The sequence below is a fragment of the Nelumbo lutea genome, chromosome 4, assembly GCF_056320005.1.
Source record: "Nelumbo lutea isolate HS-2025 chromosome 4, American lotus-T2T, whole genome shotgun sequence".
In the NCBI taxonomy this organism is placed as follows: Eukaryota; Viridiplantae; Streptophyta; class Magnoliopsida; order Proteales; family Nelumbonaceae; genus Nelumbo; species Nelumbo lutea.
The window spans coordinates 33,795,343-33,816,714 of NC_142687.1; the positions used below are offsets into that span (position 1 = coordinate 33,795,343).

At 36.2% G+C, this 21,372-nt stretch overlaps 1 protein-coding gene across 1 annotated transcript; it reads right to left on the bottom strand.

Annotated features, from left to right (window-relative positions):
- Positions 1–19,335: 19,335 nt before the first annotated feature.
- Positions 19,336–19,845, bottom strand: LOC148855091 (transcription factor Pur-alpha 1-like). The gene has a single exon (XM_088984878.1). It carries the CDS (start codon positions 19,843–19,845, stop codon positions 19,336–19,338), a length of 510 nt encoding a protein of 169 aa, XP_088841004.1.
- Positions 19,846–21,372: the final 1,527 nt, after the last annotated feature.

Genomic DNA, 21,372 nt, shown 5'->3' on the forward strand with positions numbered 1-21,372 from the left:
GCTGGCATGACTGCCTATAGCCTACGTGTCGGCATGGTCCAGCCCGAGGCATGGCCCGCAAAACGTGCTCGGCCCATCCGATGAACTAGTTGTTAGGGGGTCCCAATGGCTAGTTTCAACTTTTGGGGGGTGTTTTTCAGAAATACCCCCCCCCAGCTATATAGGGGGGTATTTATGTATTTTGGTTTTGGGGGAAAACGTATGACAAAAATGCCCCTCAACAATTATATAATAGCTAGTTTGGGGGTGATGTAACGATTTCTAGTCACGTATCAGTTTTTTTTGCCAAGTACCTCATCATTTGGTCTACTCCCAAGTGGCCGATGACTCAAAGGCCGAAGTGGAGCTACCTAGTGTAGCGTAATTCAGTTGCTCCTTGCAAGAGATGATCTGCTCATCTTTGTAAACAACGGACCTGGTTGATCTACAAGAACTGAATCAGAGAACCCGAGGTTGTTTACCCGGCGGGGTCGCTCCGATGCTAGTTAGCATTCAGTTGTGAGCTGAAAATGATATTAGAGAATGAGAGAGGTAGAGAGCAGAGATTACGCATACCCCTCTCATCCCTCTCGCCCCGAGGGGGGGGGGTGAGGCCTTTATATACTGGAGTCCTCGTGGGTTTAGTGGAGTAGTTCATGAATTCCCGTTGTGATGGGATCTGCTTCCGTGTTAGTTGGGGATAACGCCACCAACCTGTAAGGTTGCCCATTTCTACCTAAATCGGGGAGTGGGTGAGCTAATATAGCTGTTACAAGTCATAATCCCATAAAATGCGGGGGTACGGTGGTGAGCTCCTCGAGGTTACCACGCAGCAGTCAGTCTGACTAAAAAGCGAGTTGCCCGTAAGGTGCCAGGCTGCATGGTGGCTAGCTGCCTATGAGGTGTCGAGCTACTTGGTGGCGAGTTGTTTGTAAGGTGCCAAGCTGCATGGTGGCGAGCTGCCTATGAGGTGTCGAGCTACTTGGTGGTGAGCTGCCTAGTGACGAGCTGCTTGGGTGGCGAGCTGCCTGTGAAGTGTCCAATTGCTTGGTGGCGAGCTGTCTATAAGGTGCTAGGCTGCATGATGGCGAGCTGCCTAGTGGTGAGCTATTTTGTAAGGTGCTAGGCTGCATGGTGGCGAGCTGCCTATGAGGTGTCGAGCTACTTGGTGGCGAGCTGCCTGTAAGGTGGCGAGCTGTCTGTGAGGTGCCAGGCTACATGACGGCGAGCTGCCTGTGAAGTGTCAGGCTGCACCTAGTTGTCATGAGGTGCCAGGCTGCATGATGGCGAGCTGCTTGTGAAGTGTCAGGCTACACCTAGTTGTCATGAGGTGCCACGTGTCATAATGTCATTGGAGGGAAAAATCTGCCCTCATCAGGGGGCATTTTGGGTAAAGTGATAAATAACTTTACAATAACCAAAATACACCTCCAAGCAACTAAAAAACGGCTAGTTTAGGGTATTTTGGGCAATTGAATTATTTTCAATTCCTATAAATAGTTATAACTTTCACAATTCTCATCACACCAATTCAACAATTCTCTTAATCTCTTCTCTAGTTCCCATACTCTCTCGAGTCTCAATCTTTCAATCTCTCAATCTCTCATACACTCTTTGGTTCTCCAATTCTCAGCTTTATTGAAGTTTCAACAAGAAGAAGGCTTGCTCAACAGCTTAAGTATCTCAACTCTCAAGTTAGCAATTTGGGAGGCTTGGACTCTTGGAGTTAAAAAGCTTCTACCATTGAAATCAAGTTGGGATTCTGAATCGGCAATTTAGGTAAGTGTAATTAAATTAATTTTTATTTTTTAGAATTTAAAAGAAAAATTGTCGGTTCCTCCCCAAACCAATTCCCCAACATGTTCAATGACGACAATATTCAATCATAGCATTGTAATATTAGCACCAATATGGATGCTATTGATATTGATGGAACTTCCAACCTAGTACTAATATTAGGGGAAAAAAAAAGGCCACTAAGTTGGTTAGTCTAATTTGGAAAATATTTAAAATATAAGAGGTTAAGGGGAAGGGAAAAAGAGATGTTTGCCAAAAATGTAGGAAATACTTTAGTTATTGTAGCAAGTGTAGTACTGGCCACTTGGACAAACATTTGCTCACCCATGAAAAAAGAAAAGAAGAAGAAGAAGACTTTTAAATATTCTCAATAAAAAAATAGGCAAGAATTAGCAAAATACATTGTACATGTTGAACAACCATTTTTGTTAGATGAATATACTAAACTTGAAAAATAGTTGCGTAATTCTATAAATCCACAATTTAAAAAAGTTTCTACAAATACTATTAGATCAAATGCTTTAAAAGTTTTTTATTCAAATAAACAAAATTTAATTTATATGTTATCAAATCTTAATTCTAAAGTTGCATTTACTTTAGATATTTGGACTTCTAAATATAACATTAACTATATTTATGTTACCAGTCATTTTATTGATGAAAATTGAATTTTAAATAAAAGAATTTTAAGTTTTACTATGCTTGAATGGACACATATTGGCTCGACTATTGTTGCAAGTATTTTAAATACTTTACAATCTTATGGAATTGACAATAAATTATTTTCCATTAGTTTTGATAATGTTAGCAATAATGATTCAACAATAAATATTTTAAAATCTCAATTAAAACTATTTTAAATGGTAAATTATTTCATATCAGATGTGCATGTCACATCTTAAATTTATATATTCAGGATGCTTTAAATATTATTTCTACTCATATTTCTAAAATTGGAAATTATATTATATATATTAAAAGTTCTAGTGAAAGAAAACAAGAATTTAAATATTTATGTCAAAATTATGGTTTAAAATATAAACATTTTATATTAAATGTTAAACATAGATGGACTTCTACTTATACTATGTTAAAAAGTTGTATTTCTCACAAACAAATTCTTAGTGATTTTTATAATGCAAAAAGTCTACTAATATTATATTTAAGGAATACTAGGAAATGGAAATTTGTATAAGAGATTTTTTTAAACATTTTTATGAAGTAATTAATGAATTATCGGGTATTTATTATCCAACTAGTTGTAATTTAACTTCTCAATTAGTGATGATTAGTGTTTGTTTTGCAAAATATAAAAAGAATCCATAATTTAAAAGTATTATTGAAATAATGAAAAATAAATTTAAAAGTATTGGGAAAACACTTCTCTTTATTGCTTAGCTACAATATTAGATCATAGGATTAGAAAATATGGTTTAGATATTTTACTTGAAACATATTGTGAAAATATGAATATTGAAATTGGAAATAAAAAGGAAAAAATTAATAATTTATTATTTGAAATGTAAAGTTTATATGAATCTGAAGTAACAGGGAATAATAAAAATTCTACAACTTGTACAACCGCATCTTCCACTTATGAACTTGAGTCTAGTATTGGAAGAGAAAAACTTTTGTATTTAATAAATAAGAGGTAGAAATCTACTGCATTGACAACAAGTTCATTTATTGAATTTAATTATTATTTACAAACAATTTTTTTCTACTTTAAGTGATTCTTCCTTCACCTCGAAGGGAACAAATAATTTTAATATTTTAGCATGGTGGAGTGAACATGCAAAAAAGTATCTAGTTTTTGCCGCCATGGCACGTGATCTACTAACCCCTTCGGTGTTTATAGTTCCATCGGAGTCCTGTTTTAGTGCAGGTACTAGAGTGTTGGACGACAAGAAAAACTGTATGAATGATAAAAATCTAGAGATGTGCATTTGTTTTAAAGATTTGGTGGATGCTGAAGATAGATTACAAGACAAAGAAGGGCATGTCACTACACCTGATATTTCACCTGAAGTAGATGATCAAAGTCAATAACAATAAGAGAAAATGATGAAGTCAACATTTTTTGTATACTCAATAGTTGTATAGCATTTTTTCCAAATTATTGTAAATTTTGTTTTAATTTTATTTAATTTATTTTATATTTTTAATAACACATTTTTTATTTTTAATTTGTAACTATATTGTATTTTTTATATTTTATTAATTTATTCCAATTTTAATATTTCATTCATCCAACCATTGTATGCTTTGTACCATTCAAATTTAAATGAAATAAAATTCCTATTTTTCTTCCAATATGTTATTCATTTTAAGTCTTTGTCTCTTTGACCTCTTATTTGGTTAGGTCTTTTTTTTTTAATTTATTTGTTAGATTTCTTATTTTTCAAATAGTTCCCAAGAAGAAAGTTAAACATTTTAGTTTTACTTAGCAAAGAAATAAAAAATATATAAAATATAAAAAAAAAAACATATTGACTCGGTTCGGTGCATGGCCAAGGCCCGACTTGTGGACTAGCCCGACATGGCCCAGGCCCACGGCACGGCTTGCAGCCCACATAGGCCGTTTTACATCTCTAGGCCCCAATTCTTCATTTCATTTTGAAAAATAAAATAAAATAAAATATGATTTCTTACATGCAATATTAGGAGATAGGGTTTATTAATTATATGTACAAAGACAAATTTTTATTCAAAAAAGATATATTAAAAGACTAACAAGCATTCATCATACTAAAATGACACCATTGGGATATCCCTGACACATCGGCCCATAATGAAGAGATAAGCTCTAGCGGATGATACATATAATATTTAGCCCTACTACCCTTCACTAATATAATTCTATTATAACTTATTCTTTTAACCATCATTAGATGGAAAAACCTAGTATTCATATCTCCCTCTCTAATCCATTGAATCCTCGATTTTTGTTACCACATTATTTCCTCCTGCTTTAGAATCTCTAAATATTCGTCTTGCAATGTTTTTTTCTAAATTCCTAAGAAAATTTGATTCTTTCCAAGATCAATATTTTTGGATGCCCTATAAATATTTCAGAATAGTTTTTTTTTTTCAAGTATAAATATTCTCAAAGCTATCCCTATTCCAAGCTTTGGCGAATGCAAACATCTTATTAACAAATTGAATATAATGTGAGATAGCTGATGAACTAGATGGACTATCCCAAGCCTACCTTACTACTCTAAAAAAAAAAAGAATCAATAAACCACACATGTTCAATTCTAAAAGGCTTTTGGGACGAAGAAGACGTACCCTCTATATCCAGTACAAGAGGACAATGATATGAAGATGTACATGGTAGTTGAATCAGGCATGCCTTCTAGAAAATCTGGCTCCACTCTGCATTATACAACACTATATCCAAATGAGCTTGAATATGTTTGTTACCTTACTGCTTATTGGACCATGTAAAACGTGGCCCATGGTATGACATGTCCAACAAATGACATATTTCCATAGTTGCATGTAAGTTATTCATTTTCTAAGAGTTTGGGGGACAGGCTCCCTATTTTCCCCTAGATTTAGTACGGCATTAAAATCACTCATAATAACCCATGGCAGCATGGCTCCCATAGATTGTAGCTCCATCCACAACTCTTGATTTCTTTGAGGTTTTGAATGTCCATATACTGCTGATAGTACCCATTCTGGTTGTGACAGATGCTTATGAAGGATTGCATGTATACATATGCTTGAGACATGAGTAGCGTCTAGTCCGGTCTCCTCAATACACCATAACATTTATATACCCCCAAAAAAACCTTGAGGGTCAAAGATATAGGCTCCTGAATAACCAAGGCAAGAAATGATCCTAAAAGCATCTACATTCTGGATACAAGTCTCTCGTATTATAACAATATTTGGACAATGTAAGCATAACAAATCTTTCAATGCATCCTGAAAGTTTGTATTACACACTCCACGGGCATTCTAGCACAATATTTTCATTGATGGGTATGGTGGATTTTGAGAAGAACCTTGAAACACATTACACTGGTGTATCATGCTACATGGTGGCATCCACCTCTTCCAGAGCCTCCCTTCATCGAATGAATTCAGTGTTGGTATCATTATCAAGTTGTAAATTCGGGTAATAATGGTTGGAAGGATATTCAAGGAACTAGTTATTTTCATGGTTATTAATGTAGTGTTTTGATGAGGGTGTATCAAGAATAAGTCGATTGAGGTTAATGTAGTAGAGGAGGTCTTCCTAATACCGAGCTGGTTTGTCTTAGTGGTGAGTTGGAATATTGAATTTCGGTTTCTTGTTGAACGTGTTCTGGTACTGGTTGACATAGAATTGGAGTTACTAGGATCCCCCTCTTCTATTGAGTGATGTTGTTGCTCATCTGGTGTTGCATGTGTGGATTCCACGTAACTCCTGAGTCTTGCCTATAAGTAATCGGCCATTGAAGCCTGCATATGTTTGGAAGGGGAAGAAGTGCTTGTTGTCGATCCCCTTGCTCCCCTTGTTGGTTCTCCTAATATGATAACACCATCTGGTTTGATAGTGGTAAGGTCTACTGTACCCTTCTCCGGTTGGATTTTAAAACTTTGCTCTTGTATCAATGAACTATCTACCTTCTGTACACTCTTAGATGTTGCTTGATGAGAGTCAACTTGCATCAACTCTTGCGCATGCAATTTAGCCCGATACGTGTCTTCTTCTTGTTTTTCATGGCTAAGACCTTCTACACTATTATGATGAAGATTTTTCTTTAAATCGAAAAAATCTCCACTTGGCTTACTTCCCACCACCACTGTCAAAGAAGAGGAGTGCCACTTATGTCTTGTCGTCGCTTCATTTGGGTTAGCATGAAAATTTGCTTCCTGATTAAGATTTGCATTTGATCAACTAACAACAAAATTAGGTTGCAATGGTACACAAACGTCGTGATGTGTGATGATCCTTCCCCTTTGGTCGATCATACTTTCTTGAACTCGATTCCAATTGGTTTTCATTTTGTAAAATACTATACCTTAAGCCTTCCATAACTTTTGACTCACACTCAGCATTTCCTCCTTGTCTATCCACCCTCTTCATTAATTGTGGGGTTACTTTTACACTTTTAATTACATCCCGGTAATTTTGAGCAGCGAACTAGAACTTTAATCCATGGACCAAGTTTACCTTAAGGGTGTTCCTCACGTTCATTCAATGATGCACTACTTTTATTAGACTCTAATCGATTCTAATCAATATTGACAGGACATTGGTCTTTACAATGCCCAATCTTTCCACAATTAAAGCAAACAATCGAAAGCTTCTCATATATGATTGCATACCATTGCCCATCTATCTTTATTCTCATTTGCAAAGATTTTTGTATATCTATCTATATACAAAGACGAGCAAACTTTCCTCTTGCAGTAGTTAATGTAACTTGATCAATCTTAATCAAACGACCAATCTGATCTGCTATAATTTGTAGAGCCTCAGTATCAAAATACTCAATTGGTAGTTTCACAACTTGAATCCAAACCATCGTCCAATAAATAGATTCGTGAGCTGCTCTAAAAGATAGCCTCCACTTGTTGACAAATAGATATTGATTTGCAACCGACCATGGTCCCTCAAACATGACTTTATTATAATCCATCATATTACTAAATTTGAAAATATAGAAATAGTTAGATAAATTGGTGATATTAACCGAACCTGTCAGCTTCCATAATTGTGTTAATCTCTGGACTACCAGCTGATAGTTTAATGGACGCCCAAGAATATCTCCAATAAGAGTAGATCACCATGGTCTACATATGCGTTCCTTTACATGGTCTGGTATAAGCACCAACAGTTCTGTTCCCTCCCTGGACCCACTCTCGTATTGCATAAACATTTCTTCATCCCCTTGCATTTGCACATGGGTTTGAAGTTGTGCAGCTTGCTCAAAAATAACTTAATTCTCCGGAATTTGTAGAAGCTTTTCCTTATAACTACTAGCTTGACATACCAATCTTTCACCTTCCAAACCATAGTTTTTTTTCCAATCCAGCATTGTTAGTTGGCAGTTGTCTCATATTTGTACTCAACGCTGCCATCGTTACCATTGTTGCCATCCAAGAAAGAAGTCACCGACAAACAAGTAAAAGGAAATCAGAATGACAAAGATAGTGGAAGCTCAGATTTCAAACATTTAGAAAATAGCATTGTCACTATATATGATGCTATTCTTCTATGTTTTACATTCAAGGACAAATTTCATGGTGCATTAAAAACAACATAATTATTTATATTAAAAGATTTTTTAGGCCACGTTTATTTGGTGGTAAGTTAACTATATGGCTAAGTGTTATATAGGGAAATGTTTTTTTATATGTTATATGGGGAAATATTACCCAAGTAAATACATTTACCCATATTATTTTTCTAGATGGGCAACTGAATGAATTTACTGAAGGATTCTTAATTCTTTTGTTCTTGTAAAGACATTCTAATCCTATACAATTTAGCCAATTTCCTCCCTCCATGGGTAAATAATTTATCCATCTCCCAAGTTGAAAGTGGATAAAACTTTATCAATTACCAAAAACTTACTTAAAGGGAAATTTTGTATTCATAGGACCCACAATTCACTAATAAAAGAACATAGGAAAATTGGTCAACTTTCTCATTGACCATGCCCCCCAAACTTATCTACAAATGAATGGAGCCTCAATGTGTGCATGCATTCACATACATGCAAGTGTGCAACTATGTGCATATAGATTATATACATATATATCACCACACACACACACACACACACACACATATATATATATATATATATATATATATATATATGTACTAGTAAGTATGAATGTGCTTTGCACATGGTAATTCTGGGTGATAATAATGATAGTAATTATGTATCCGGTTTATTCAATGAACTTTATGTATTTTTTGTTTTTGGTTTTTACTATTAATCGGATATGGATTGAAAATCCAAATCTGATTACGTAAACAACACCTTATCCAAATATGGGATAATCATATCGATTTGTAAAGTTTCAAGTATCATTGATATGCCTGCTTGCTTGATTAGATTCTTCTTTTTATAATATTTATTATTTTTTGTGTATCTTTTTTCTTTTGCTCACTTACAAAAAAAAATGTAAGATTTAAATATAAGGAATTGAATGGGGTGAAAATTAGTAGTTCAATTTACAATTTAAACCTCTAAATTCAAAAATGAGTATTTTATTTAAAAGAAAGTTCCACAATCTTATTCATATTTTAATAGTAGTATAAACATAGAATTATAGATGTGTTCAATTTTTGGTAACTTTGTTATATTTTTGTGTGTAAAAATAATTCTAATATGTCACACTTACTTTTTGTTCAATATGATAAATATATGATATTATACATGTGCCTAAATTTTTTTGAAAAAAATTATATATTTATATATTTTATTAACTTTTATTATTTAATTATGACATTAAAGATTAACATGTTTGACCAAAAATTTGAACTATTGATCTTTGTCAAACAACAAAATAATTTCATTTTGGTTAATTCTAAATTATGTATACCATTTTCATTATCAATAAAAATAATTATTGTTTATTACACTTATTTTTTTTAATTTGATTAATAAAAATATCATAAATGTGTCTATTATTTTACATTTTTTGTAAGTTTCTATATTTATTTCTATTTTAAAAATTTTATTACCTAACTATGATTTCATAGGTTTATCAATTTGATTCGAATGGTTGAATTGCTTAGCCACCACTTGGATTAAAAATGAGAAGTAATAATTGAAGTTACATTTTCAACCTTACCATTAGAGATGAACTAAATACATAATCATGAGCATTTTAGTAAGCTAGAATTAAAGTTGTAATAAAATAGCTTTTGTACCATTTCTTAAACAAAAAAATAGAGGGTAATTTTAGTCCAAAAAAGTTTTACATTGCATTCAGTGTGCACGTGGCAATTCTAGATGATGATAATGATAAGAATAATGTATCCAAAATCTTCTATAAAATTCATGTATTTTTTATTTTTCGTTTTTCACTATTAATCGAATGTAGATTACAAAATCTAAATATGATATGTAAGCACCTTATATTGGGCTACAAAGTTTTGGGTATCATTGGTAGACCTATCTATTTTGCTAGATTCTTCTTTCTGTAATGTTTTATCTTCATAGTGTACATATATATATATTTTTTGTTTATTTATAAAAAAATGTAAGATTTAAAGAGGGAGAATTGAATGAAGTGAAAATTATAGTTCAAACTACATTTTAGACCTCACAATTAAATAGGGATTAAATTAAAAAAAAGGGTATTTTAGTTAGAAGAATGTTCCAAAATTGTATTCATATTTTTAATAGTAGTGTAAATGTGGAGTTATAGATGTGTTCAATTTTTCATTTATATATATATTTTTAATTTTTGTGTGTGTAAAAATAATACTATTATTTACACTTGTTTTTTTGTTTAATATGTTAAATATATGATATTATACACGTGTCAAAATGTTTTTCGGTAAAATTTATGCATTTTTTATTTTTTTATTTTTATATTTTATTATTTAATTATAACATTAAAGGTTGATAGATTTGACATAAAAGTTGAGCCATTGGTCTATGCTAAATAGGAAAATAATTTCATTTTTGGTTAGTTATAGATTATGTATTTCATTTTCATCATCAATAAAAATAATTCTTGTTTATTACACTTGTTTTTTAATTTGATTAACAAAAAATATATTAAATGTGTCTATTTTTTCTACATCTTGTATTTTTCTATATTTATTTATATTTAAAAAATTTATTATCTAACTATGACTTCATGGGTTGGCCAATTTAATTTGGATAGTTGAATTGCTTAGTCATCACTTGGATAAAAAATGATTTTGTTTTTGAGTAAGTTTTAAAATATATGGGTTTATATTGTTAAAAGTATTGGACATAGATATAATTAGTAGTCTTTATTAGTGAAAAATTAAATTAAATACAAGAGTCAATGAGAGGGGATTAAATACAAGAGTCAATAACAAATGTGAACATTTTAGTCAAGAAAAGTTTTACACCTTCATTTATACTTTTTATAATAGTAAAGATATAACATTTATATATACAAATAAAGGGTGTAAATTAACTCAATTTATATGGTCTTTGATTGGTTGTAGTGAAGAACTAGGATTGAATCCCACCTTCACTAGGATTGGAGAATTATTTGCTCAAGTCCTCAACCCCAACTCATAATCCAATTTGATCCAATCTAACCCGATGTTTATTTTATATCTGTAGTCTTTATGAAGAGTGCTAGCAATTAAAACTGTCATACGAATTCATTGAACTGAGTCCCATGTTTTTTACGGGTGCAACTTGCATGGATTCAACCCAACATGAAATCTTACATGATCTGAGCTTGAACTTTTGACTCTTGGAGACTCCAAGTCCACCCAATTTTGGACCAATTACAGCTCCATCCCAATCCATTCCAAACCTGCCCGAGTTACAAATGTACATACATAAAATATTCCAATCTAATTCCTTAGATAGCCTTAGGACCATCTTTAACAAATTTGGCTCCATAGGCCAGCCTAAGCGTGAATGTCAACTTAAACTTGGCGCCCAACCTGAATTTGTCAATTTCAGCCATAAAGCCCAACTGTTTAGGGGTGGGCTTGGGTTTGGCCCAAACCACCCAAGTAGCACCCCTAATACTCTTGATCCATTTTATGCTTCCCATTGTCCGATTGTTTGTGTAGGGCTTTAATAGGAGTTGCATCCTGCTGTTGCTTGTTAGCGTTTCCTTTCCATTTTTTTATTCATTGATTATGTTGTTCATTGTCCAAGAAGGCATTAACAACTTGTTTTTGGATTAGTGAGGCAGTAACAACTTGTTCCTGAACTTACATTCTACAACAATGCAATCTATCTCAAAATATAGATAATGAATATTTTGTATTTAAAACTAGTATTTGTGTATATATACATGCTTTGTATGTGACAAATTTTGTGATGATGATAGTATATAATATATTTTTAAAATATTTTTTTTTGCATTTTTTATATTTATACATCTATAAAAATTATTCTTATTTAACACATTTATTGTGGTCCTTTAATATAAAGATATATACAAATAAAAATCTTGCAAGGATAACAAGAATTAATAAAATTCTTATTATTCTTATTTATTATGTTTCATTAATAAAGTTAATATTTTTATCAATTTCCTTCTTTAGAATTTTATTTGAATTCTTGTTACCTTTGCAAGAATTAACTTCTATATGATAAATCCAACTTCAACTCCTTCAACCACTAAGAACCTTCCAATAAACTGTTATAAAAAATATCACTTACTCTTATAGGTATCTTGCCATCCAATAATGTGGGCTTTAAGGTAATGAAAATGTAAAATTAACCCACCATATAGTGGGAATAAATAAGATAAAACCATCTCCTACCTTAATGATAAAAAACTGAATATTAAAAAAACAAGAAAGTAGTTTAAAGAATAAATTTCTCATCCATTCACAAGTTGGAAATCTCTTCATTGTGGTTAATGTGACCCAAAATTGGCTATTGAGAACATAAGATGTACTTTAAGGGTTTTTTTTTTATTTAAATAAATAAAAGGGTAAATTGCTAAAACATCCCGTAAAATTTTTGATCATTGTTGAACCCCCATAAAGTTTGGTAAATGTAATCACCTCACATGAACTTTTTGGCACAATTGAAAGTAGACCCTTTGTTAGAATTTTCTAACAAAAAGCATAAAATTGTCCAAAATACCCATGTAGTTACTTTTGACCAAAATGTTTATTTTCCAATTTTTTTTCATATATATCACTACCCCAATCCCTTCTAATCTCTTTTTCAGAATTGATGTACTTTCCAAAATTTTCCTTCATATCAATTGATCAAAGGTAAAATTGCAACTTTCAACTCTTTTTTTTTTCTTGCTTTTCATAACATTTATATTGTTTTTTATGTATAAATCAGCCTCAATAATAATTACATGGATATTTTGGACATTTTCAGGGCTCTTGTTAGAGGATTCTCAAATGGGGTCTATTTGCAACTATTTCAAGAAGTTTAGGGGAGGTGATTGCAATTACCAAACTTCAGGGGAGGTTTGGGCAATGGTCAAAAACTTCAAGGGAGGTTTCAACAATTACTATGGTTTTGTTTTTCAATTTTTTTAATCAATAACATCGATTTCATTAAATTAAGAGAATAGAGGGAAAGGAATACAAAGGGAGATAAAATAACTTAGCTCCCCCAAAATCAGAAAACCCAGGGAAAGCAAAGAAAATTAAAAACTAGCCTAGAAAACAGCCTCCCTATTCACTCCTTGCTTGGCCAACCCATCCGCAAACGAGTTGGCACTCCTCTTCACCCAGTTGTATTGAATCTCTATGTCCCTACCCAGCCATAAGAACTGTTTTTTCTCATTGCTAAAGTTCCAAAAACCACTGTCCTCTGTCTTCAACCAATTTACCACCACCTTCGAGTCACCTTCCAGAATCAAACGTCTAATATTTAGATCTTTTGCTCTTCGAATTCCTTCAAGCGCTGCAAGGATCTCAACCCTAAGAAAGTCACCTTCTCCAATAGGGTCAGAGAATAAAGCAGTAACAATCCCTTCCTCATTCCTGATGACTCCTCCAATCCTAGAGGGCCCTAGATTCCTTACACTGCTGCCATCAAAATTCAGCTTTAAAAAGCCCGAGGGGGGAGGGGACCAGAACGGACAAAGAGTCCTCTTGCATCTTGCGGTGAAAGCAATCTCTTTCCAGTTTCTTAGCAAGTCATCCATAGGACAATCTGAAAACAACTCCAAAGATTTTAGATAGTGGACCACTCTTATAAGGATTCGATCTAACAAATCTTCCAAAGTTTTTTCCTTGTCAGAAAATATGCATGAGTTTCTTTCTTCCCACAAAGACCAGCAAACCGCTGCCCTAATACACCTCCACATAGTCTTCCCTCGCTTCTTAGGCCAGCTGAAAAAAGATGGGGAAAACAAACCTTGGACAGTCTCCGGAGGATACCAAGAACACCCAAAATGGGAGAAAACCCACTCTCAAACAGATTTAACAACCTTACAAGAGACCATGAGGTGGAAGCCAGATTCCCCATCAGCTTTACAAAGAGCACATCTATTAGGAAGTAGACAATAGTTGGGTCTCTTTCTTTGGAGTAAGTCTAAATTGTTGATTCTTTCCAAGAAAATTTCCCAACAAAAAAACCCCACTCGAGGAGGAATAGGTCTGCTCCAAATTTTCTTAACTGGAAAGGACAACCCTAGGGGGGGTAGGAGGCTGAGTTAAAGTTTCAAAGAAAGAAACACAAGAAAAGGTACCAGAGCTAGAAAGGATCCAAAATCTGGTGTCTTCCTTAGCAGGGTTTAGGAAGACACCTTCAAGGGAGGCTAGCAGAGCTACTAGGCTATTCAAGTCCATATCTCTAATTGCCCTACGCAGGTCAAGGTTCCAACCAGAGCCCGAAGTGGAAGCTAAAGAGACTAAGAAAGAAGAAATGGGTTCATTTTTCAAGTCTGAAAGAGCATACAAGGAAGGAAACTTGTCTTTCAGAGGAGAATCCCCGACCCAAAGATGTTCCCAGAAAATTATTCGGTTACTAGAGTTTAGACCATACCTGATTCAAGGGGAGAAAATTGGAAGCAGATTGTGGGTGGATTTCCAAGGAGAAGTAGCTGAAGCCCTTGCCAAGATTCCAGGATCCCAGCCATTGTCTTCCAGCCCATGAATGCTAGCCATAATCTTAGTCCACAATTTATCCCTTTCCAAAGAGAACCTCCACAACCACTTCCCTGGAAGAGCCATGTTCCTTTTCTTGAAATTACCAATCCCTAGACCTCCTATTGTTTTACACCTAGAGACCACCTCCCAACTCACCCTCTATGATCTCTCTTCTCCTCTCCAGGCTCCCAGAGAAAGTTCCTTATTAATTTTTTCAAAAGATTTGAAACCTTTGAGGGGATCTTAAACACTGATAGGAAGTAAACAAGAAGGTTAGCTAGGGTAGATCTAATGAGAGAGACTCTTCCACCTAAAGAAAGGCAACTCCTCTTCTAGGCCGCCAGCCTCTTCTCAAACTTCTCCACTACCGGAGCCCAAAAGCTGACACTCTTAAGATTATCTCCTAAAGGGAGTCCCAAGTAAGTCAGAGGCCAATTCGTAATAGCACAACCTAGCTTATCTGCAGATTCCCTTAGGTCTCTTTCGTTCACATTTACTCTCGCCACACAACTCTTGTCGAAGTTTACCTTGAGGTTAGATATCTGCTCAAAAAGTTGTATTGTCAACTTTAGATTCCGGATCCAACCGAGGTTCCCTTCTTCACAGAAAAGGATAGTATCATATGCAAACTGTAGAATAGTTAAGGTAACTTCCTCCCTTCCTACTCTCCACCCTCTTATCAAATTCCTCGAGTCTGCTCTACGGATCAATCGCCCAAACACATCAACAATAAGGGTGAAAAGAAAAGGGGAAAGAGGATCTCCTTGTCTTAGACATCTCAACGTCGGAAAGAAGTCAACCACAATTCCATTCACTAGGATAGAATAATAGCAAGTCCTAACACAACCCCATATTCACTTGCACCACCTGTCACCAAAACCAAAACTCCTCAACACCTCCATCAAGAATGACCAATCAACCAAGTTGAAAGCCTTCTCCATATCCAATTTGCAAACCACTCCCTTCTTCTTTGACTTTCTAAAGCTCTCCAAGTTCTCATTTGCAATGAGGATCTGATCGGTGATTTGCCTTCCCTCCACAAAAGCACTTTGGTTGGGTGCAATAATAGAGGAGAGCACATTCTTTATCTTGAGAGGCAACACCTTAGCAATGATTTTGTACAAGTTAGTCACCAGACTAATAGGTCTAAAATATTTTGGTTGAGATGCATCTTTCTTCTTTGGGACTAAGGCAATGAAAGTTAAGTTCAATCCCGGGTCTATTACACCCCTCCTGTGGAACTCCTCAAAGACCGAAGCAAGATCATTCTCCAAGATATCCCAGCAATCCTGGTAAAAGGCCATTGTGAACCCATCTAGACCCGGAGCTTTTGTCCTATCCATAGAGAAAACTGCTTCCTTTACCTCCTCCATATCGAATCTTTTTTCTAGCCATCTCTTTTCTCCGCACTTAGAGTTGGCCAATCCAAACCCTCCAACCACACTCTCTCATTCATAGGCTTTCTAAAAATAGATTTGAAGTGATTTACTAGGGCCTCTACAATTTCAGTCGAGTGACAAAACTGTTCCATCAACTTCCAAGTTAGAGATGTAATTCTTCTTTCTCTTTCCATTTTCCACTAAATGGAAAAACCTTGCGTTTCTACCTCCCTCCTTTAGCCACTTACACTTAGATTTTTGCCTCCAACTGATTTCCTCCTTGATCAGGATGTCCTCCAACTTCCTCCTTAAAACCCATATCAAATTCCTTTCTTCCTCTCTAAAGGGGCCTCTCTCTTCCTTCAGGTCCAAATCCTCAATTTGCTCCACCAGAACTTGCTTTGTCTCTTATAATCTTCCAAATCCTAGCCTATTCCACTCATTTAATTGAGATTTTAGGTATTGGAATTTCTTGTAGAACCTCATTCCCTCCCAATCAACTATCGGATTCGCTTACTCCCACCACTCTCTGATTTTCTCAATGAAACCTGGATGAGACAACCACATATTTTCAAACTTGAAAGGGGTAGACCCTACTCCTCTTAATTCCTCCTTGACCAAAACTATTGGCTAGTGGTCTGAAGTGAGTCTAGGGAGAGCCCTAGAAGTAAGATTGTCCCAATGATCATCCCAATCTGTTGAGAACAAAAATCTGTCCAACTTAGAGCAAATTGGTTGAGATTAAAGTTGGACCAAGTGGAGTTATTATTTAGGAAAGGAAGTTCTTTGAGATTAAAAGAGTTCACAAATTGGTTGAACTTCCTCATATTTGTTGTCACTCTCTGTTTGGGGTTGTTGGTTTCCTCCATAAATCTCACTACATTAAAGTCCCCTCTCGCACACCAGGGTCCATCCCAAAGGCCTCTAATGTCACTCAATTCTTTTCATAATTTCTCCCTTTGTCTATAGTCATTGGGGCCATACACATTTGTTAGTACCCATTCATACCCATCGGCCACCTGTTTGAACTTCAGGGAGATAGGGTGATCTCCAATTAGCTCCTCCACACCTAAGAGAATCTCTTCTTTCCACAGGGTCACAATCCCTCCCGAGGAACCCCACGAAGGAGCAGCCACCCACTTAATACCTCTAGAACTCCACACACTCCTTGCCCAGTTGCAATCAAAATCCATTCTTTTGGACTCCTGAAGCATAACCACATCCGGATTGAACTTTTTAATTACCTCTTTGATTGTTGCTCTCTTCCTAAAGCTGCCCAACCCCCTCACATTCCAACTTATGATTCTCATTGAAAAATAAAGGCTTTAACCCTAAGTCCTCCAAGAACTATTTAGACCATTTTCTTCTAATCCCTTTCACTTTGAACTTCTTGTCCCCCTCAATATCTTTTTTTTTTTTTTTTAATTTTTCAACTTCACTCAGCCTTCTAAACTTCATCTTTTTGTCATCTTTATTTTGCATGTAGGCTTTTAGGTCATTCGGGTTCTTCAGCTTGCACCCCAACTTTTTCACAAACTCTGCAACTGACTCTTCCCCAAAAGTTTTCTCTTTCCCTAAAGAAGCACTCTCCTCACTCCTAGGAAGCTTCTTGTTCCTTCTCACTTTACCTCCAACCACAACCCTGTTTGTCCCCTCAAGGCTCCCTCTCTGCAAATCCTTCCTTTCCACTTCACCCAAGAGGCTTTCTAAGATTTCCCTAATTATTGTCTCTCTGCAAGATTCCTCACACACTTCCCCCCCTTGTAGACTCATTGTGGCTTTCAGACCAAGGGCTTCCGAATCATGGTTGGGAAGAGAATCTGGTACAAGAGATACGAAGCGCTCATCAGTATCCAAAACTGAATTGACAGAGTTAAGGGATTTACCTAAGGTAGAGAAGTGAGGAGAGAGCAAAGGCGAAGGAGAGGTAGTCACTTTCTTTTTTGGGAAAACAGAGCACTCTGTCTCCCAGAGATGGGGGAGGGAAATCCCTGTTGCTGTATCAACACAAAGACCCCTTTCTGTACCCAAGTATGTACCTCTCTGTGAAGTACCCTTGTTCTGCTCTGAGAAAACCCAAGCAACCACTTTTTCGGCCTCTTGTAAAGCACTAGAACTGAGGGGGGGGGGGCTCAGCCAGTAATGGGTTAAATTCAAACACCTGCTCTTCCCCCTCCACCTTTCCTTCCCCCACCGAATCCTCTAAGAACAAACAATCCAGGCTAAATGAATCGCTATTCTGACCTTTAGATGGAGCTTCAACTGCCGCACTGCCTAAACTCCCACAGTCATCTGAACTATCAACATGATCAGAATCTGAACCGCAGCTCAACCAGCCTTGATCAGCCTCTTCTTTCTCTTCTGGTCCGCCTCTTGAATAGCGCGGGTTCAGGCGATCAGAAAGGCTAAGAATTTGCTCATCGCCGGCTACCCGTCGGACCCAGCACGGAGGCCGGCACTCTCCAGCCTTGTTCGCAGACTTCGCCCCTCCATAGTCGAGAGGGCGAGACTTAGACAATGATAGATGAATGATGTCATCTATCATCGTCCCATGCCTGCCCACCCCACGTGATGACTTAAGTTGTCACATGGGCTTTTAAAACCGATAGGAAGTTCACCCACTGGCCCGACTGGCTCAACCATTCTTAGAGCCAGTTCAGAGAGACTTAGCACGTAAACCGTTCTTTCCCAACTTAGCCACGCCAGCATAGGACGAACCACCCTCTTTACACAACCCTTCTTCAAAAAAATTTGGAAAAGAAGCCAAAATAGGAAGGCTTTGAGACTTGGGACACCCCTGCCACTGTTCCCCTTCCTCTGTAAAACGCCCACACTCAACAGACTTACCCACCAGCCCCTAAAGGCCACGTGTACGCCCCCTACGAGCTTGTCAGATTCTTCAACCTCTGGTCGTCTTCTCCAAAGCAAAGCTTCAACTTTTGAAACTAAACAGACCTTGTGCCAAGCTTCTTCTGAGAGAACTTCGAAGATCCGCAGCAAGTTCTCTGGATTGATCCCAACAACCTTGAGTTCCACCGCTCTCAAGTTACTTAAGTTAGCCTCCAATAGAACTCCACCCATCACTCTAGTAATTTTCCCCAGAATAAGGTCATTCCAAAGGTTGAAGGGAAGACCGAGAAGCTTAATCCAAAAACTGCCGGCTCTGGGTTCAACTTCATTGCAATCTGGAGCCCAATTCTGGACCTTAATCAGGCTTCCTTCTACAAGGAAAGAATTGAAGAACAAAGTCTTATTTCCAATATCTAGTAAGGCTTTCTTTTCAGCAAAAGGTAGCAACAATACATCTTCCTCTGATCCCAACCTCTCTGTTAAAACTTCTATAACTTTCGTCCAATCTTCTATCACCCTTTCTGCCACTAAAACCACCATCTTCTCCCAGCTCCCCCTCCCTTCTTCCACTGCTACTCATTGGAGGACAGATGAGCTGGACACCAAAACTTCAGGGTAAAGCTTTGGGCGGGGCACAAAACAATCCTTCGAGCCAGGGGCTTCTTCTACTCTACCTTCGACCTCCAAGAGAAAAGCCTGAAGATTAGAAGCAAAAGAAGCCCACCCTCTTCGCTTTAGACCTTCTGGAATACACAACACTTGCTTTTTGTTAAAACCAAAGAGTTCGGTGACCATAATGAACCACCCTTTTTCTTTCCTTTTTAGCACAACTTCGAACCACTTGTTCTCAGAGGTCAACGAGTTTCTCCAACCTTCTTCTCGAAAGGAATTTACAGCTCCATCTACAAAACCTTTCAGCCACACAAATGCCTCCTCTGGTAGGAGAATTGACGCCCTACGCCCTTCTCTGATTTTCAATAGAGCCTTCCCCTCTGTCCTTCCCTGCTCGAAGAGGAAAGATTTTGCTTCAATGGACAAATCCAGTTTCCATTTCCCCACCAGCTTGAACTTCCTTTCCTCTCCCATCTTGGCAATGTTTTCAAGGCCATGGTTTTGTTTTTCAATTATTGAAAAAAAAGAGGGAGTTTTGTGTTTTTTTTTTTGTATTAAACATTAAATGAGAAAGAAGAGTCATTTTCCTAACCAACATTAAATGATAAAACAAAGTTACATATTTACCATTGCTCCTTTTCTTATTCAAACCTTAGAGATGGGGTATGAAAATTCCAGAATCCAACCATATCTATTTGTACTTTCATAGATAATATATATATATATATATATATATATATATATATATATATATATATATATATATATATATATATATATATATATATATATATATATATATATACAAAACCTAATAAAATTTTATTTCATTTGCATCTCTCCCTCCCTCCCTCTCTCTCTCTCTCTCTCTCTCTCTACGCTTGGCACATGCAAATGCACATTCCAATTCACTAAACAAGTGTCTGTTTGGGAAGACTTTCATGCAGTGGCTTTTGGCTTTGTAAGATGGGCCTCACACAAAGTGCTTAGGAGTCATCTTTGGTAAAAAAATAAATTAAAAGCAGAATACAATCAAATTGATTACTGAATTGACTTTCCAGTGAAGCTAGTTTCATTAGCTTCTTCATATGATTCAGTTAATGCAGCTCAATCAAAGTTAAATACCTCTCAAACGGGCTCTAAATGAAAACACGTGTGATGCATATATACCCATATATAGACTTCGTCTCATGGACCGTGTTTCAGCTTTGCTGGGCTAAACCGTTTGCTTCAGTGATCCTATCCCCATGAACTTTTGGGCTGGGTGGGCTTTGGGCAAGGCCTAGACCAAAACAATCCAAGTTGCAGCCCTCTTTATGGCAAAGATAAAAGTGATGGACGAACTTTCAACAAAATTATGTTGTTTTTGGTAACGTGACAATAGTATTTTGCTTTCAAAACCAAAGCCAACCATATTGCCAAACATCCCTCCTTGGTAATTGGTAAACTCTCTACAAGACAAGGTAAAAGAAGCCAAGCCGGATGTGTCCTTAATGCATGCAAGGATCATTGCATCACAACAGAGTCCATATCTGATAGGCACACTCGGTGAAGACATTGAATAAGTACGTAAACATTATTTTGACACCTGTCCCATAAATACTTCCAAACACACTTTGAAACACGTGTGTCCGAAATCTGTTGTTCACAAGATGCTGATCCCGATATCTTACCATTGTACAACAGGAATATTTCTTAGGGAGAATGACTGAGATCAGTTCAGGTCAGAATTTTGTAGCCCCACTGTACAGGGGATGAATCCTGACCGTGAATTGATGTCAAATTCATGGACATTATGCGGATTATAGGGGGGCTACTAATAGACTATGGGGACTGTCATTTAGAATTCTGCATTGAGTTGCAGAGTACTTAACCCTATTTCTTATGCCTTTTGTTGTCCTTCATGGAAAGATGTTCCCAATGTATAGGGGTGCACATGATATTATCAGCATTTTGTGGTCAGCAGATCCAGATTCCTACAAGAAAGGTATCAGCAAAACG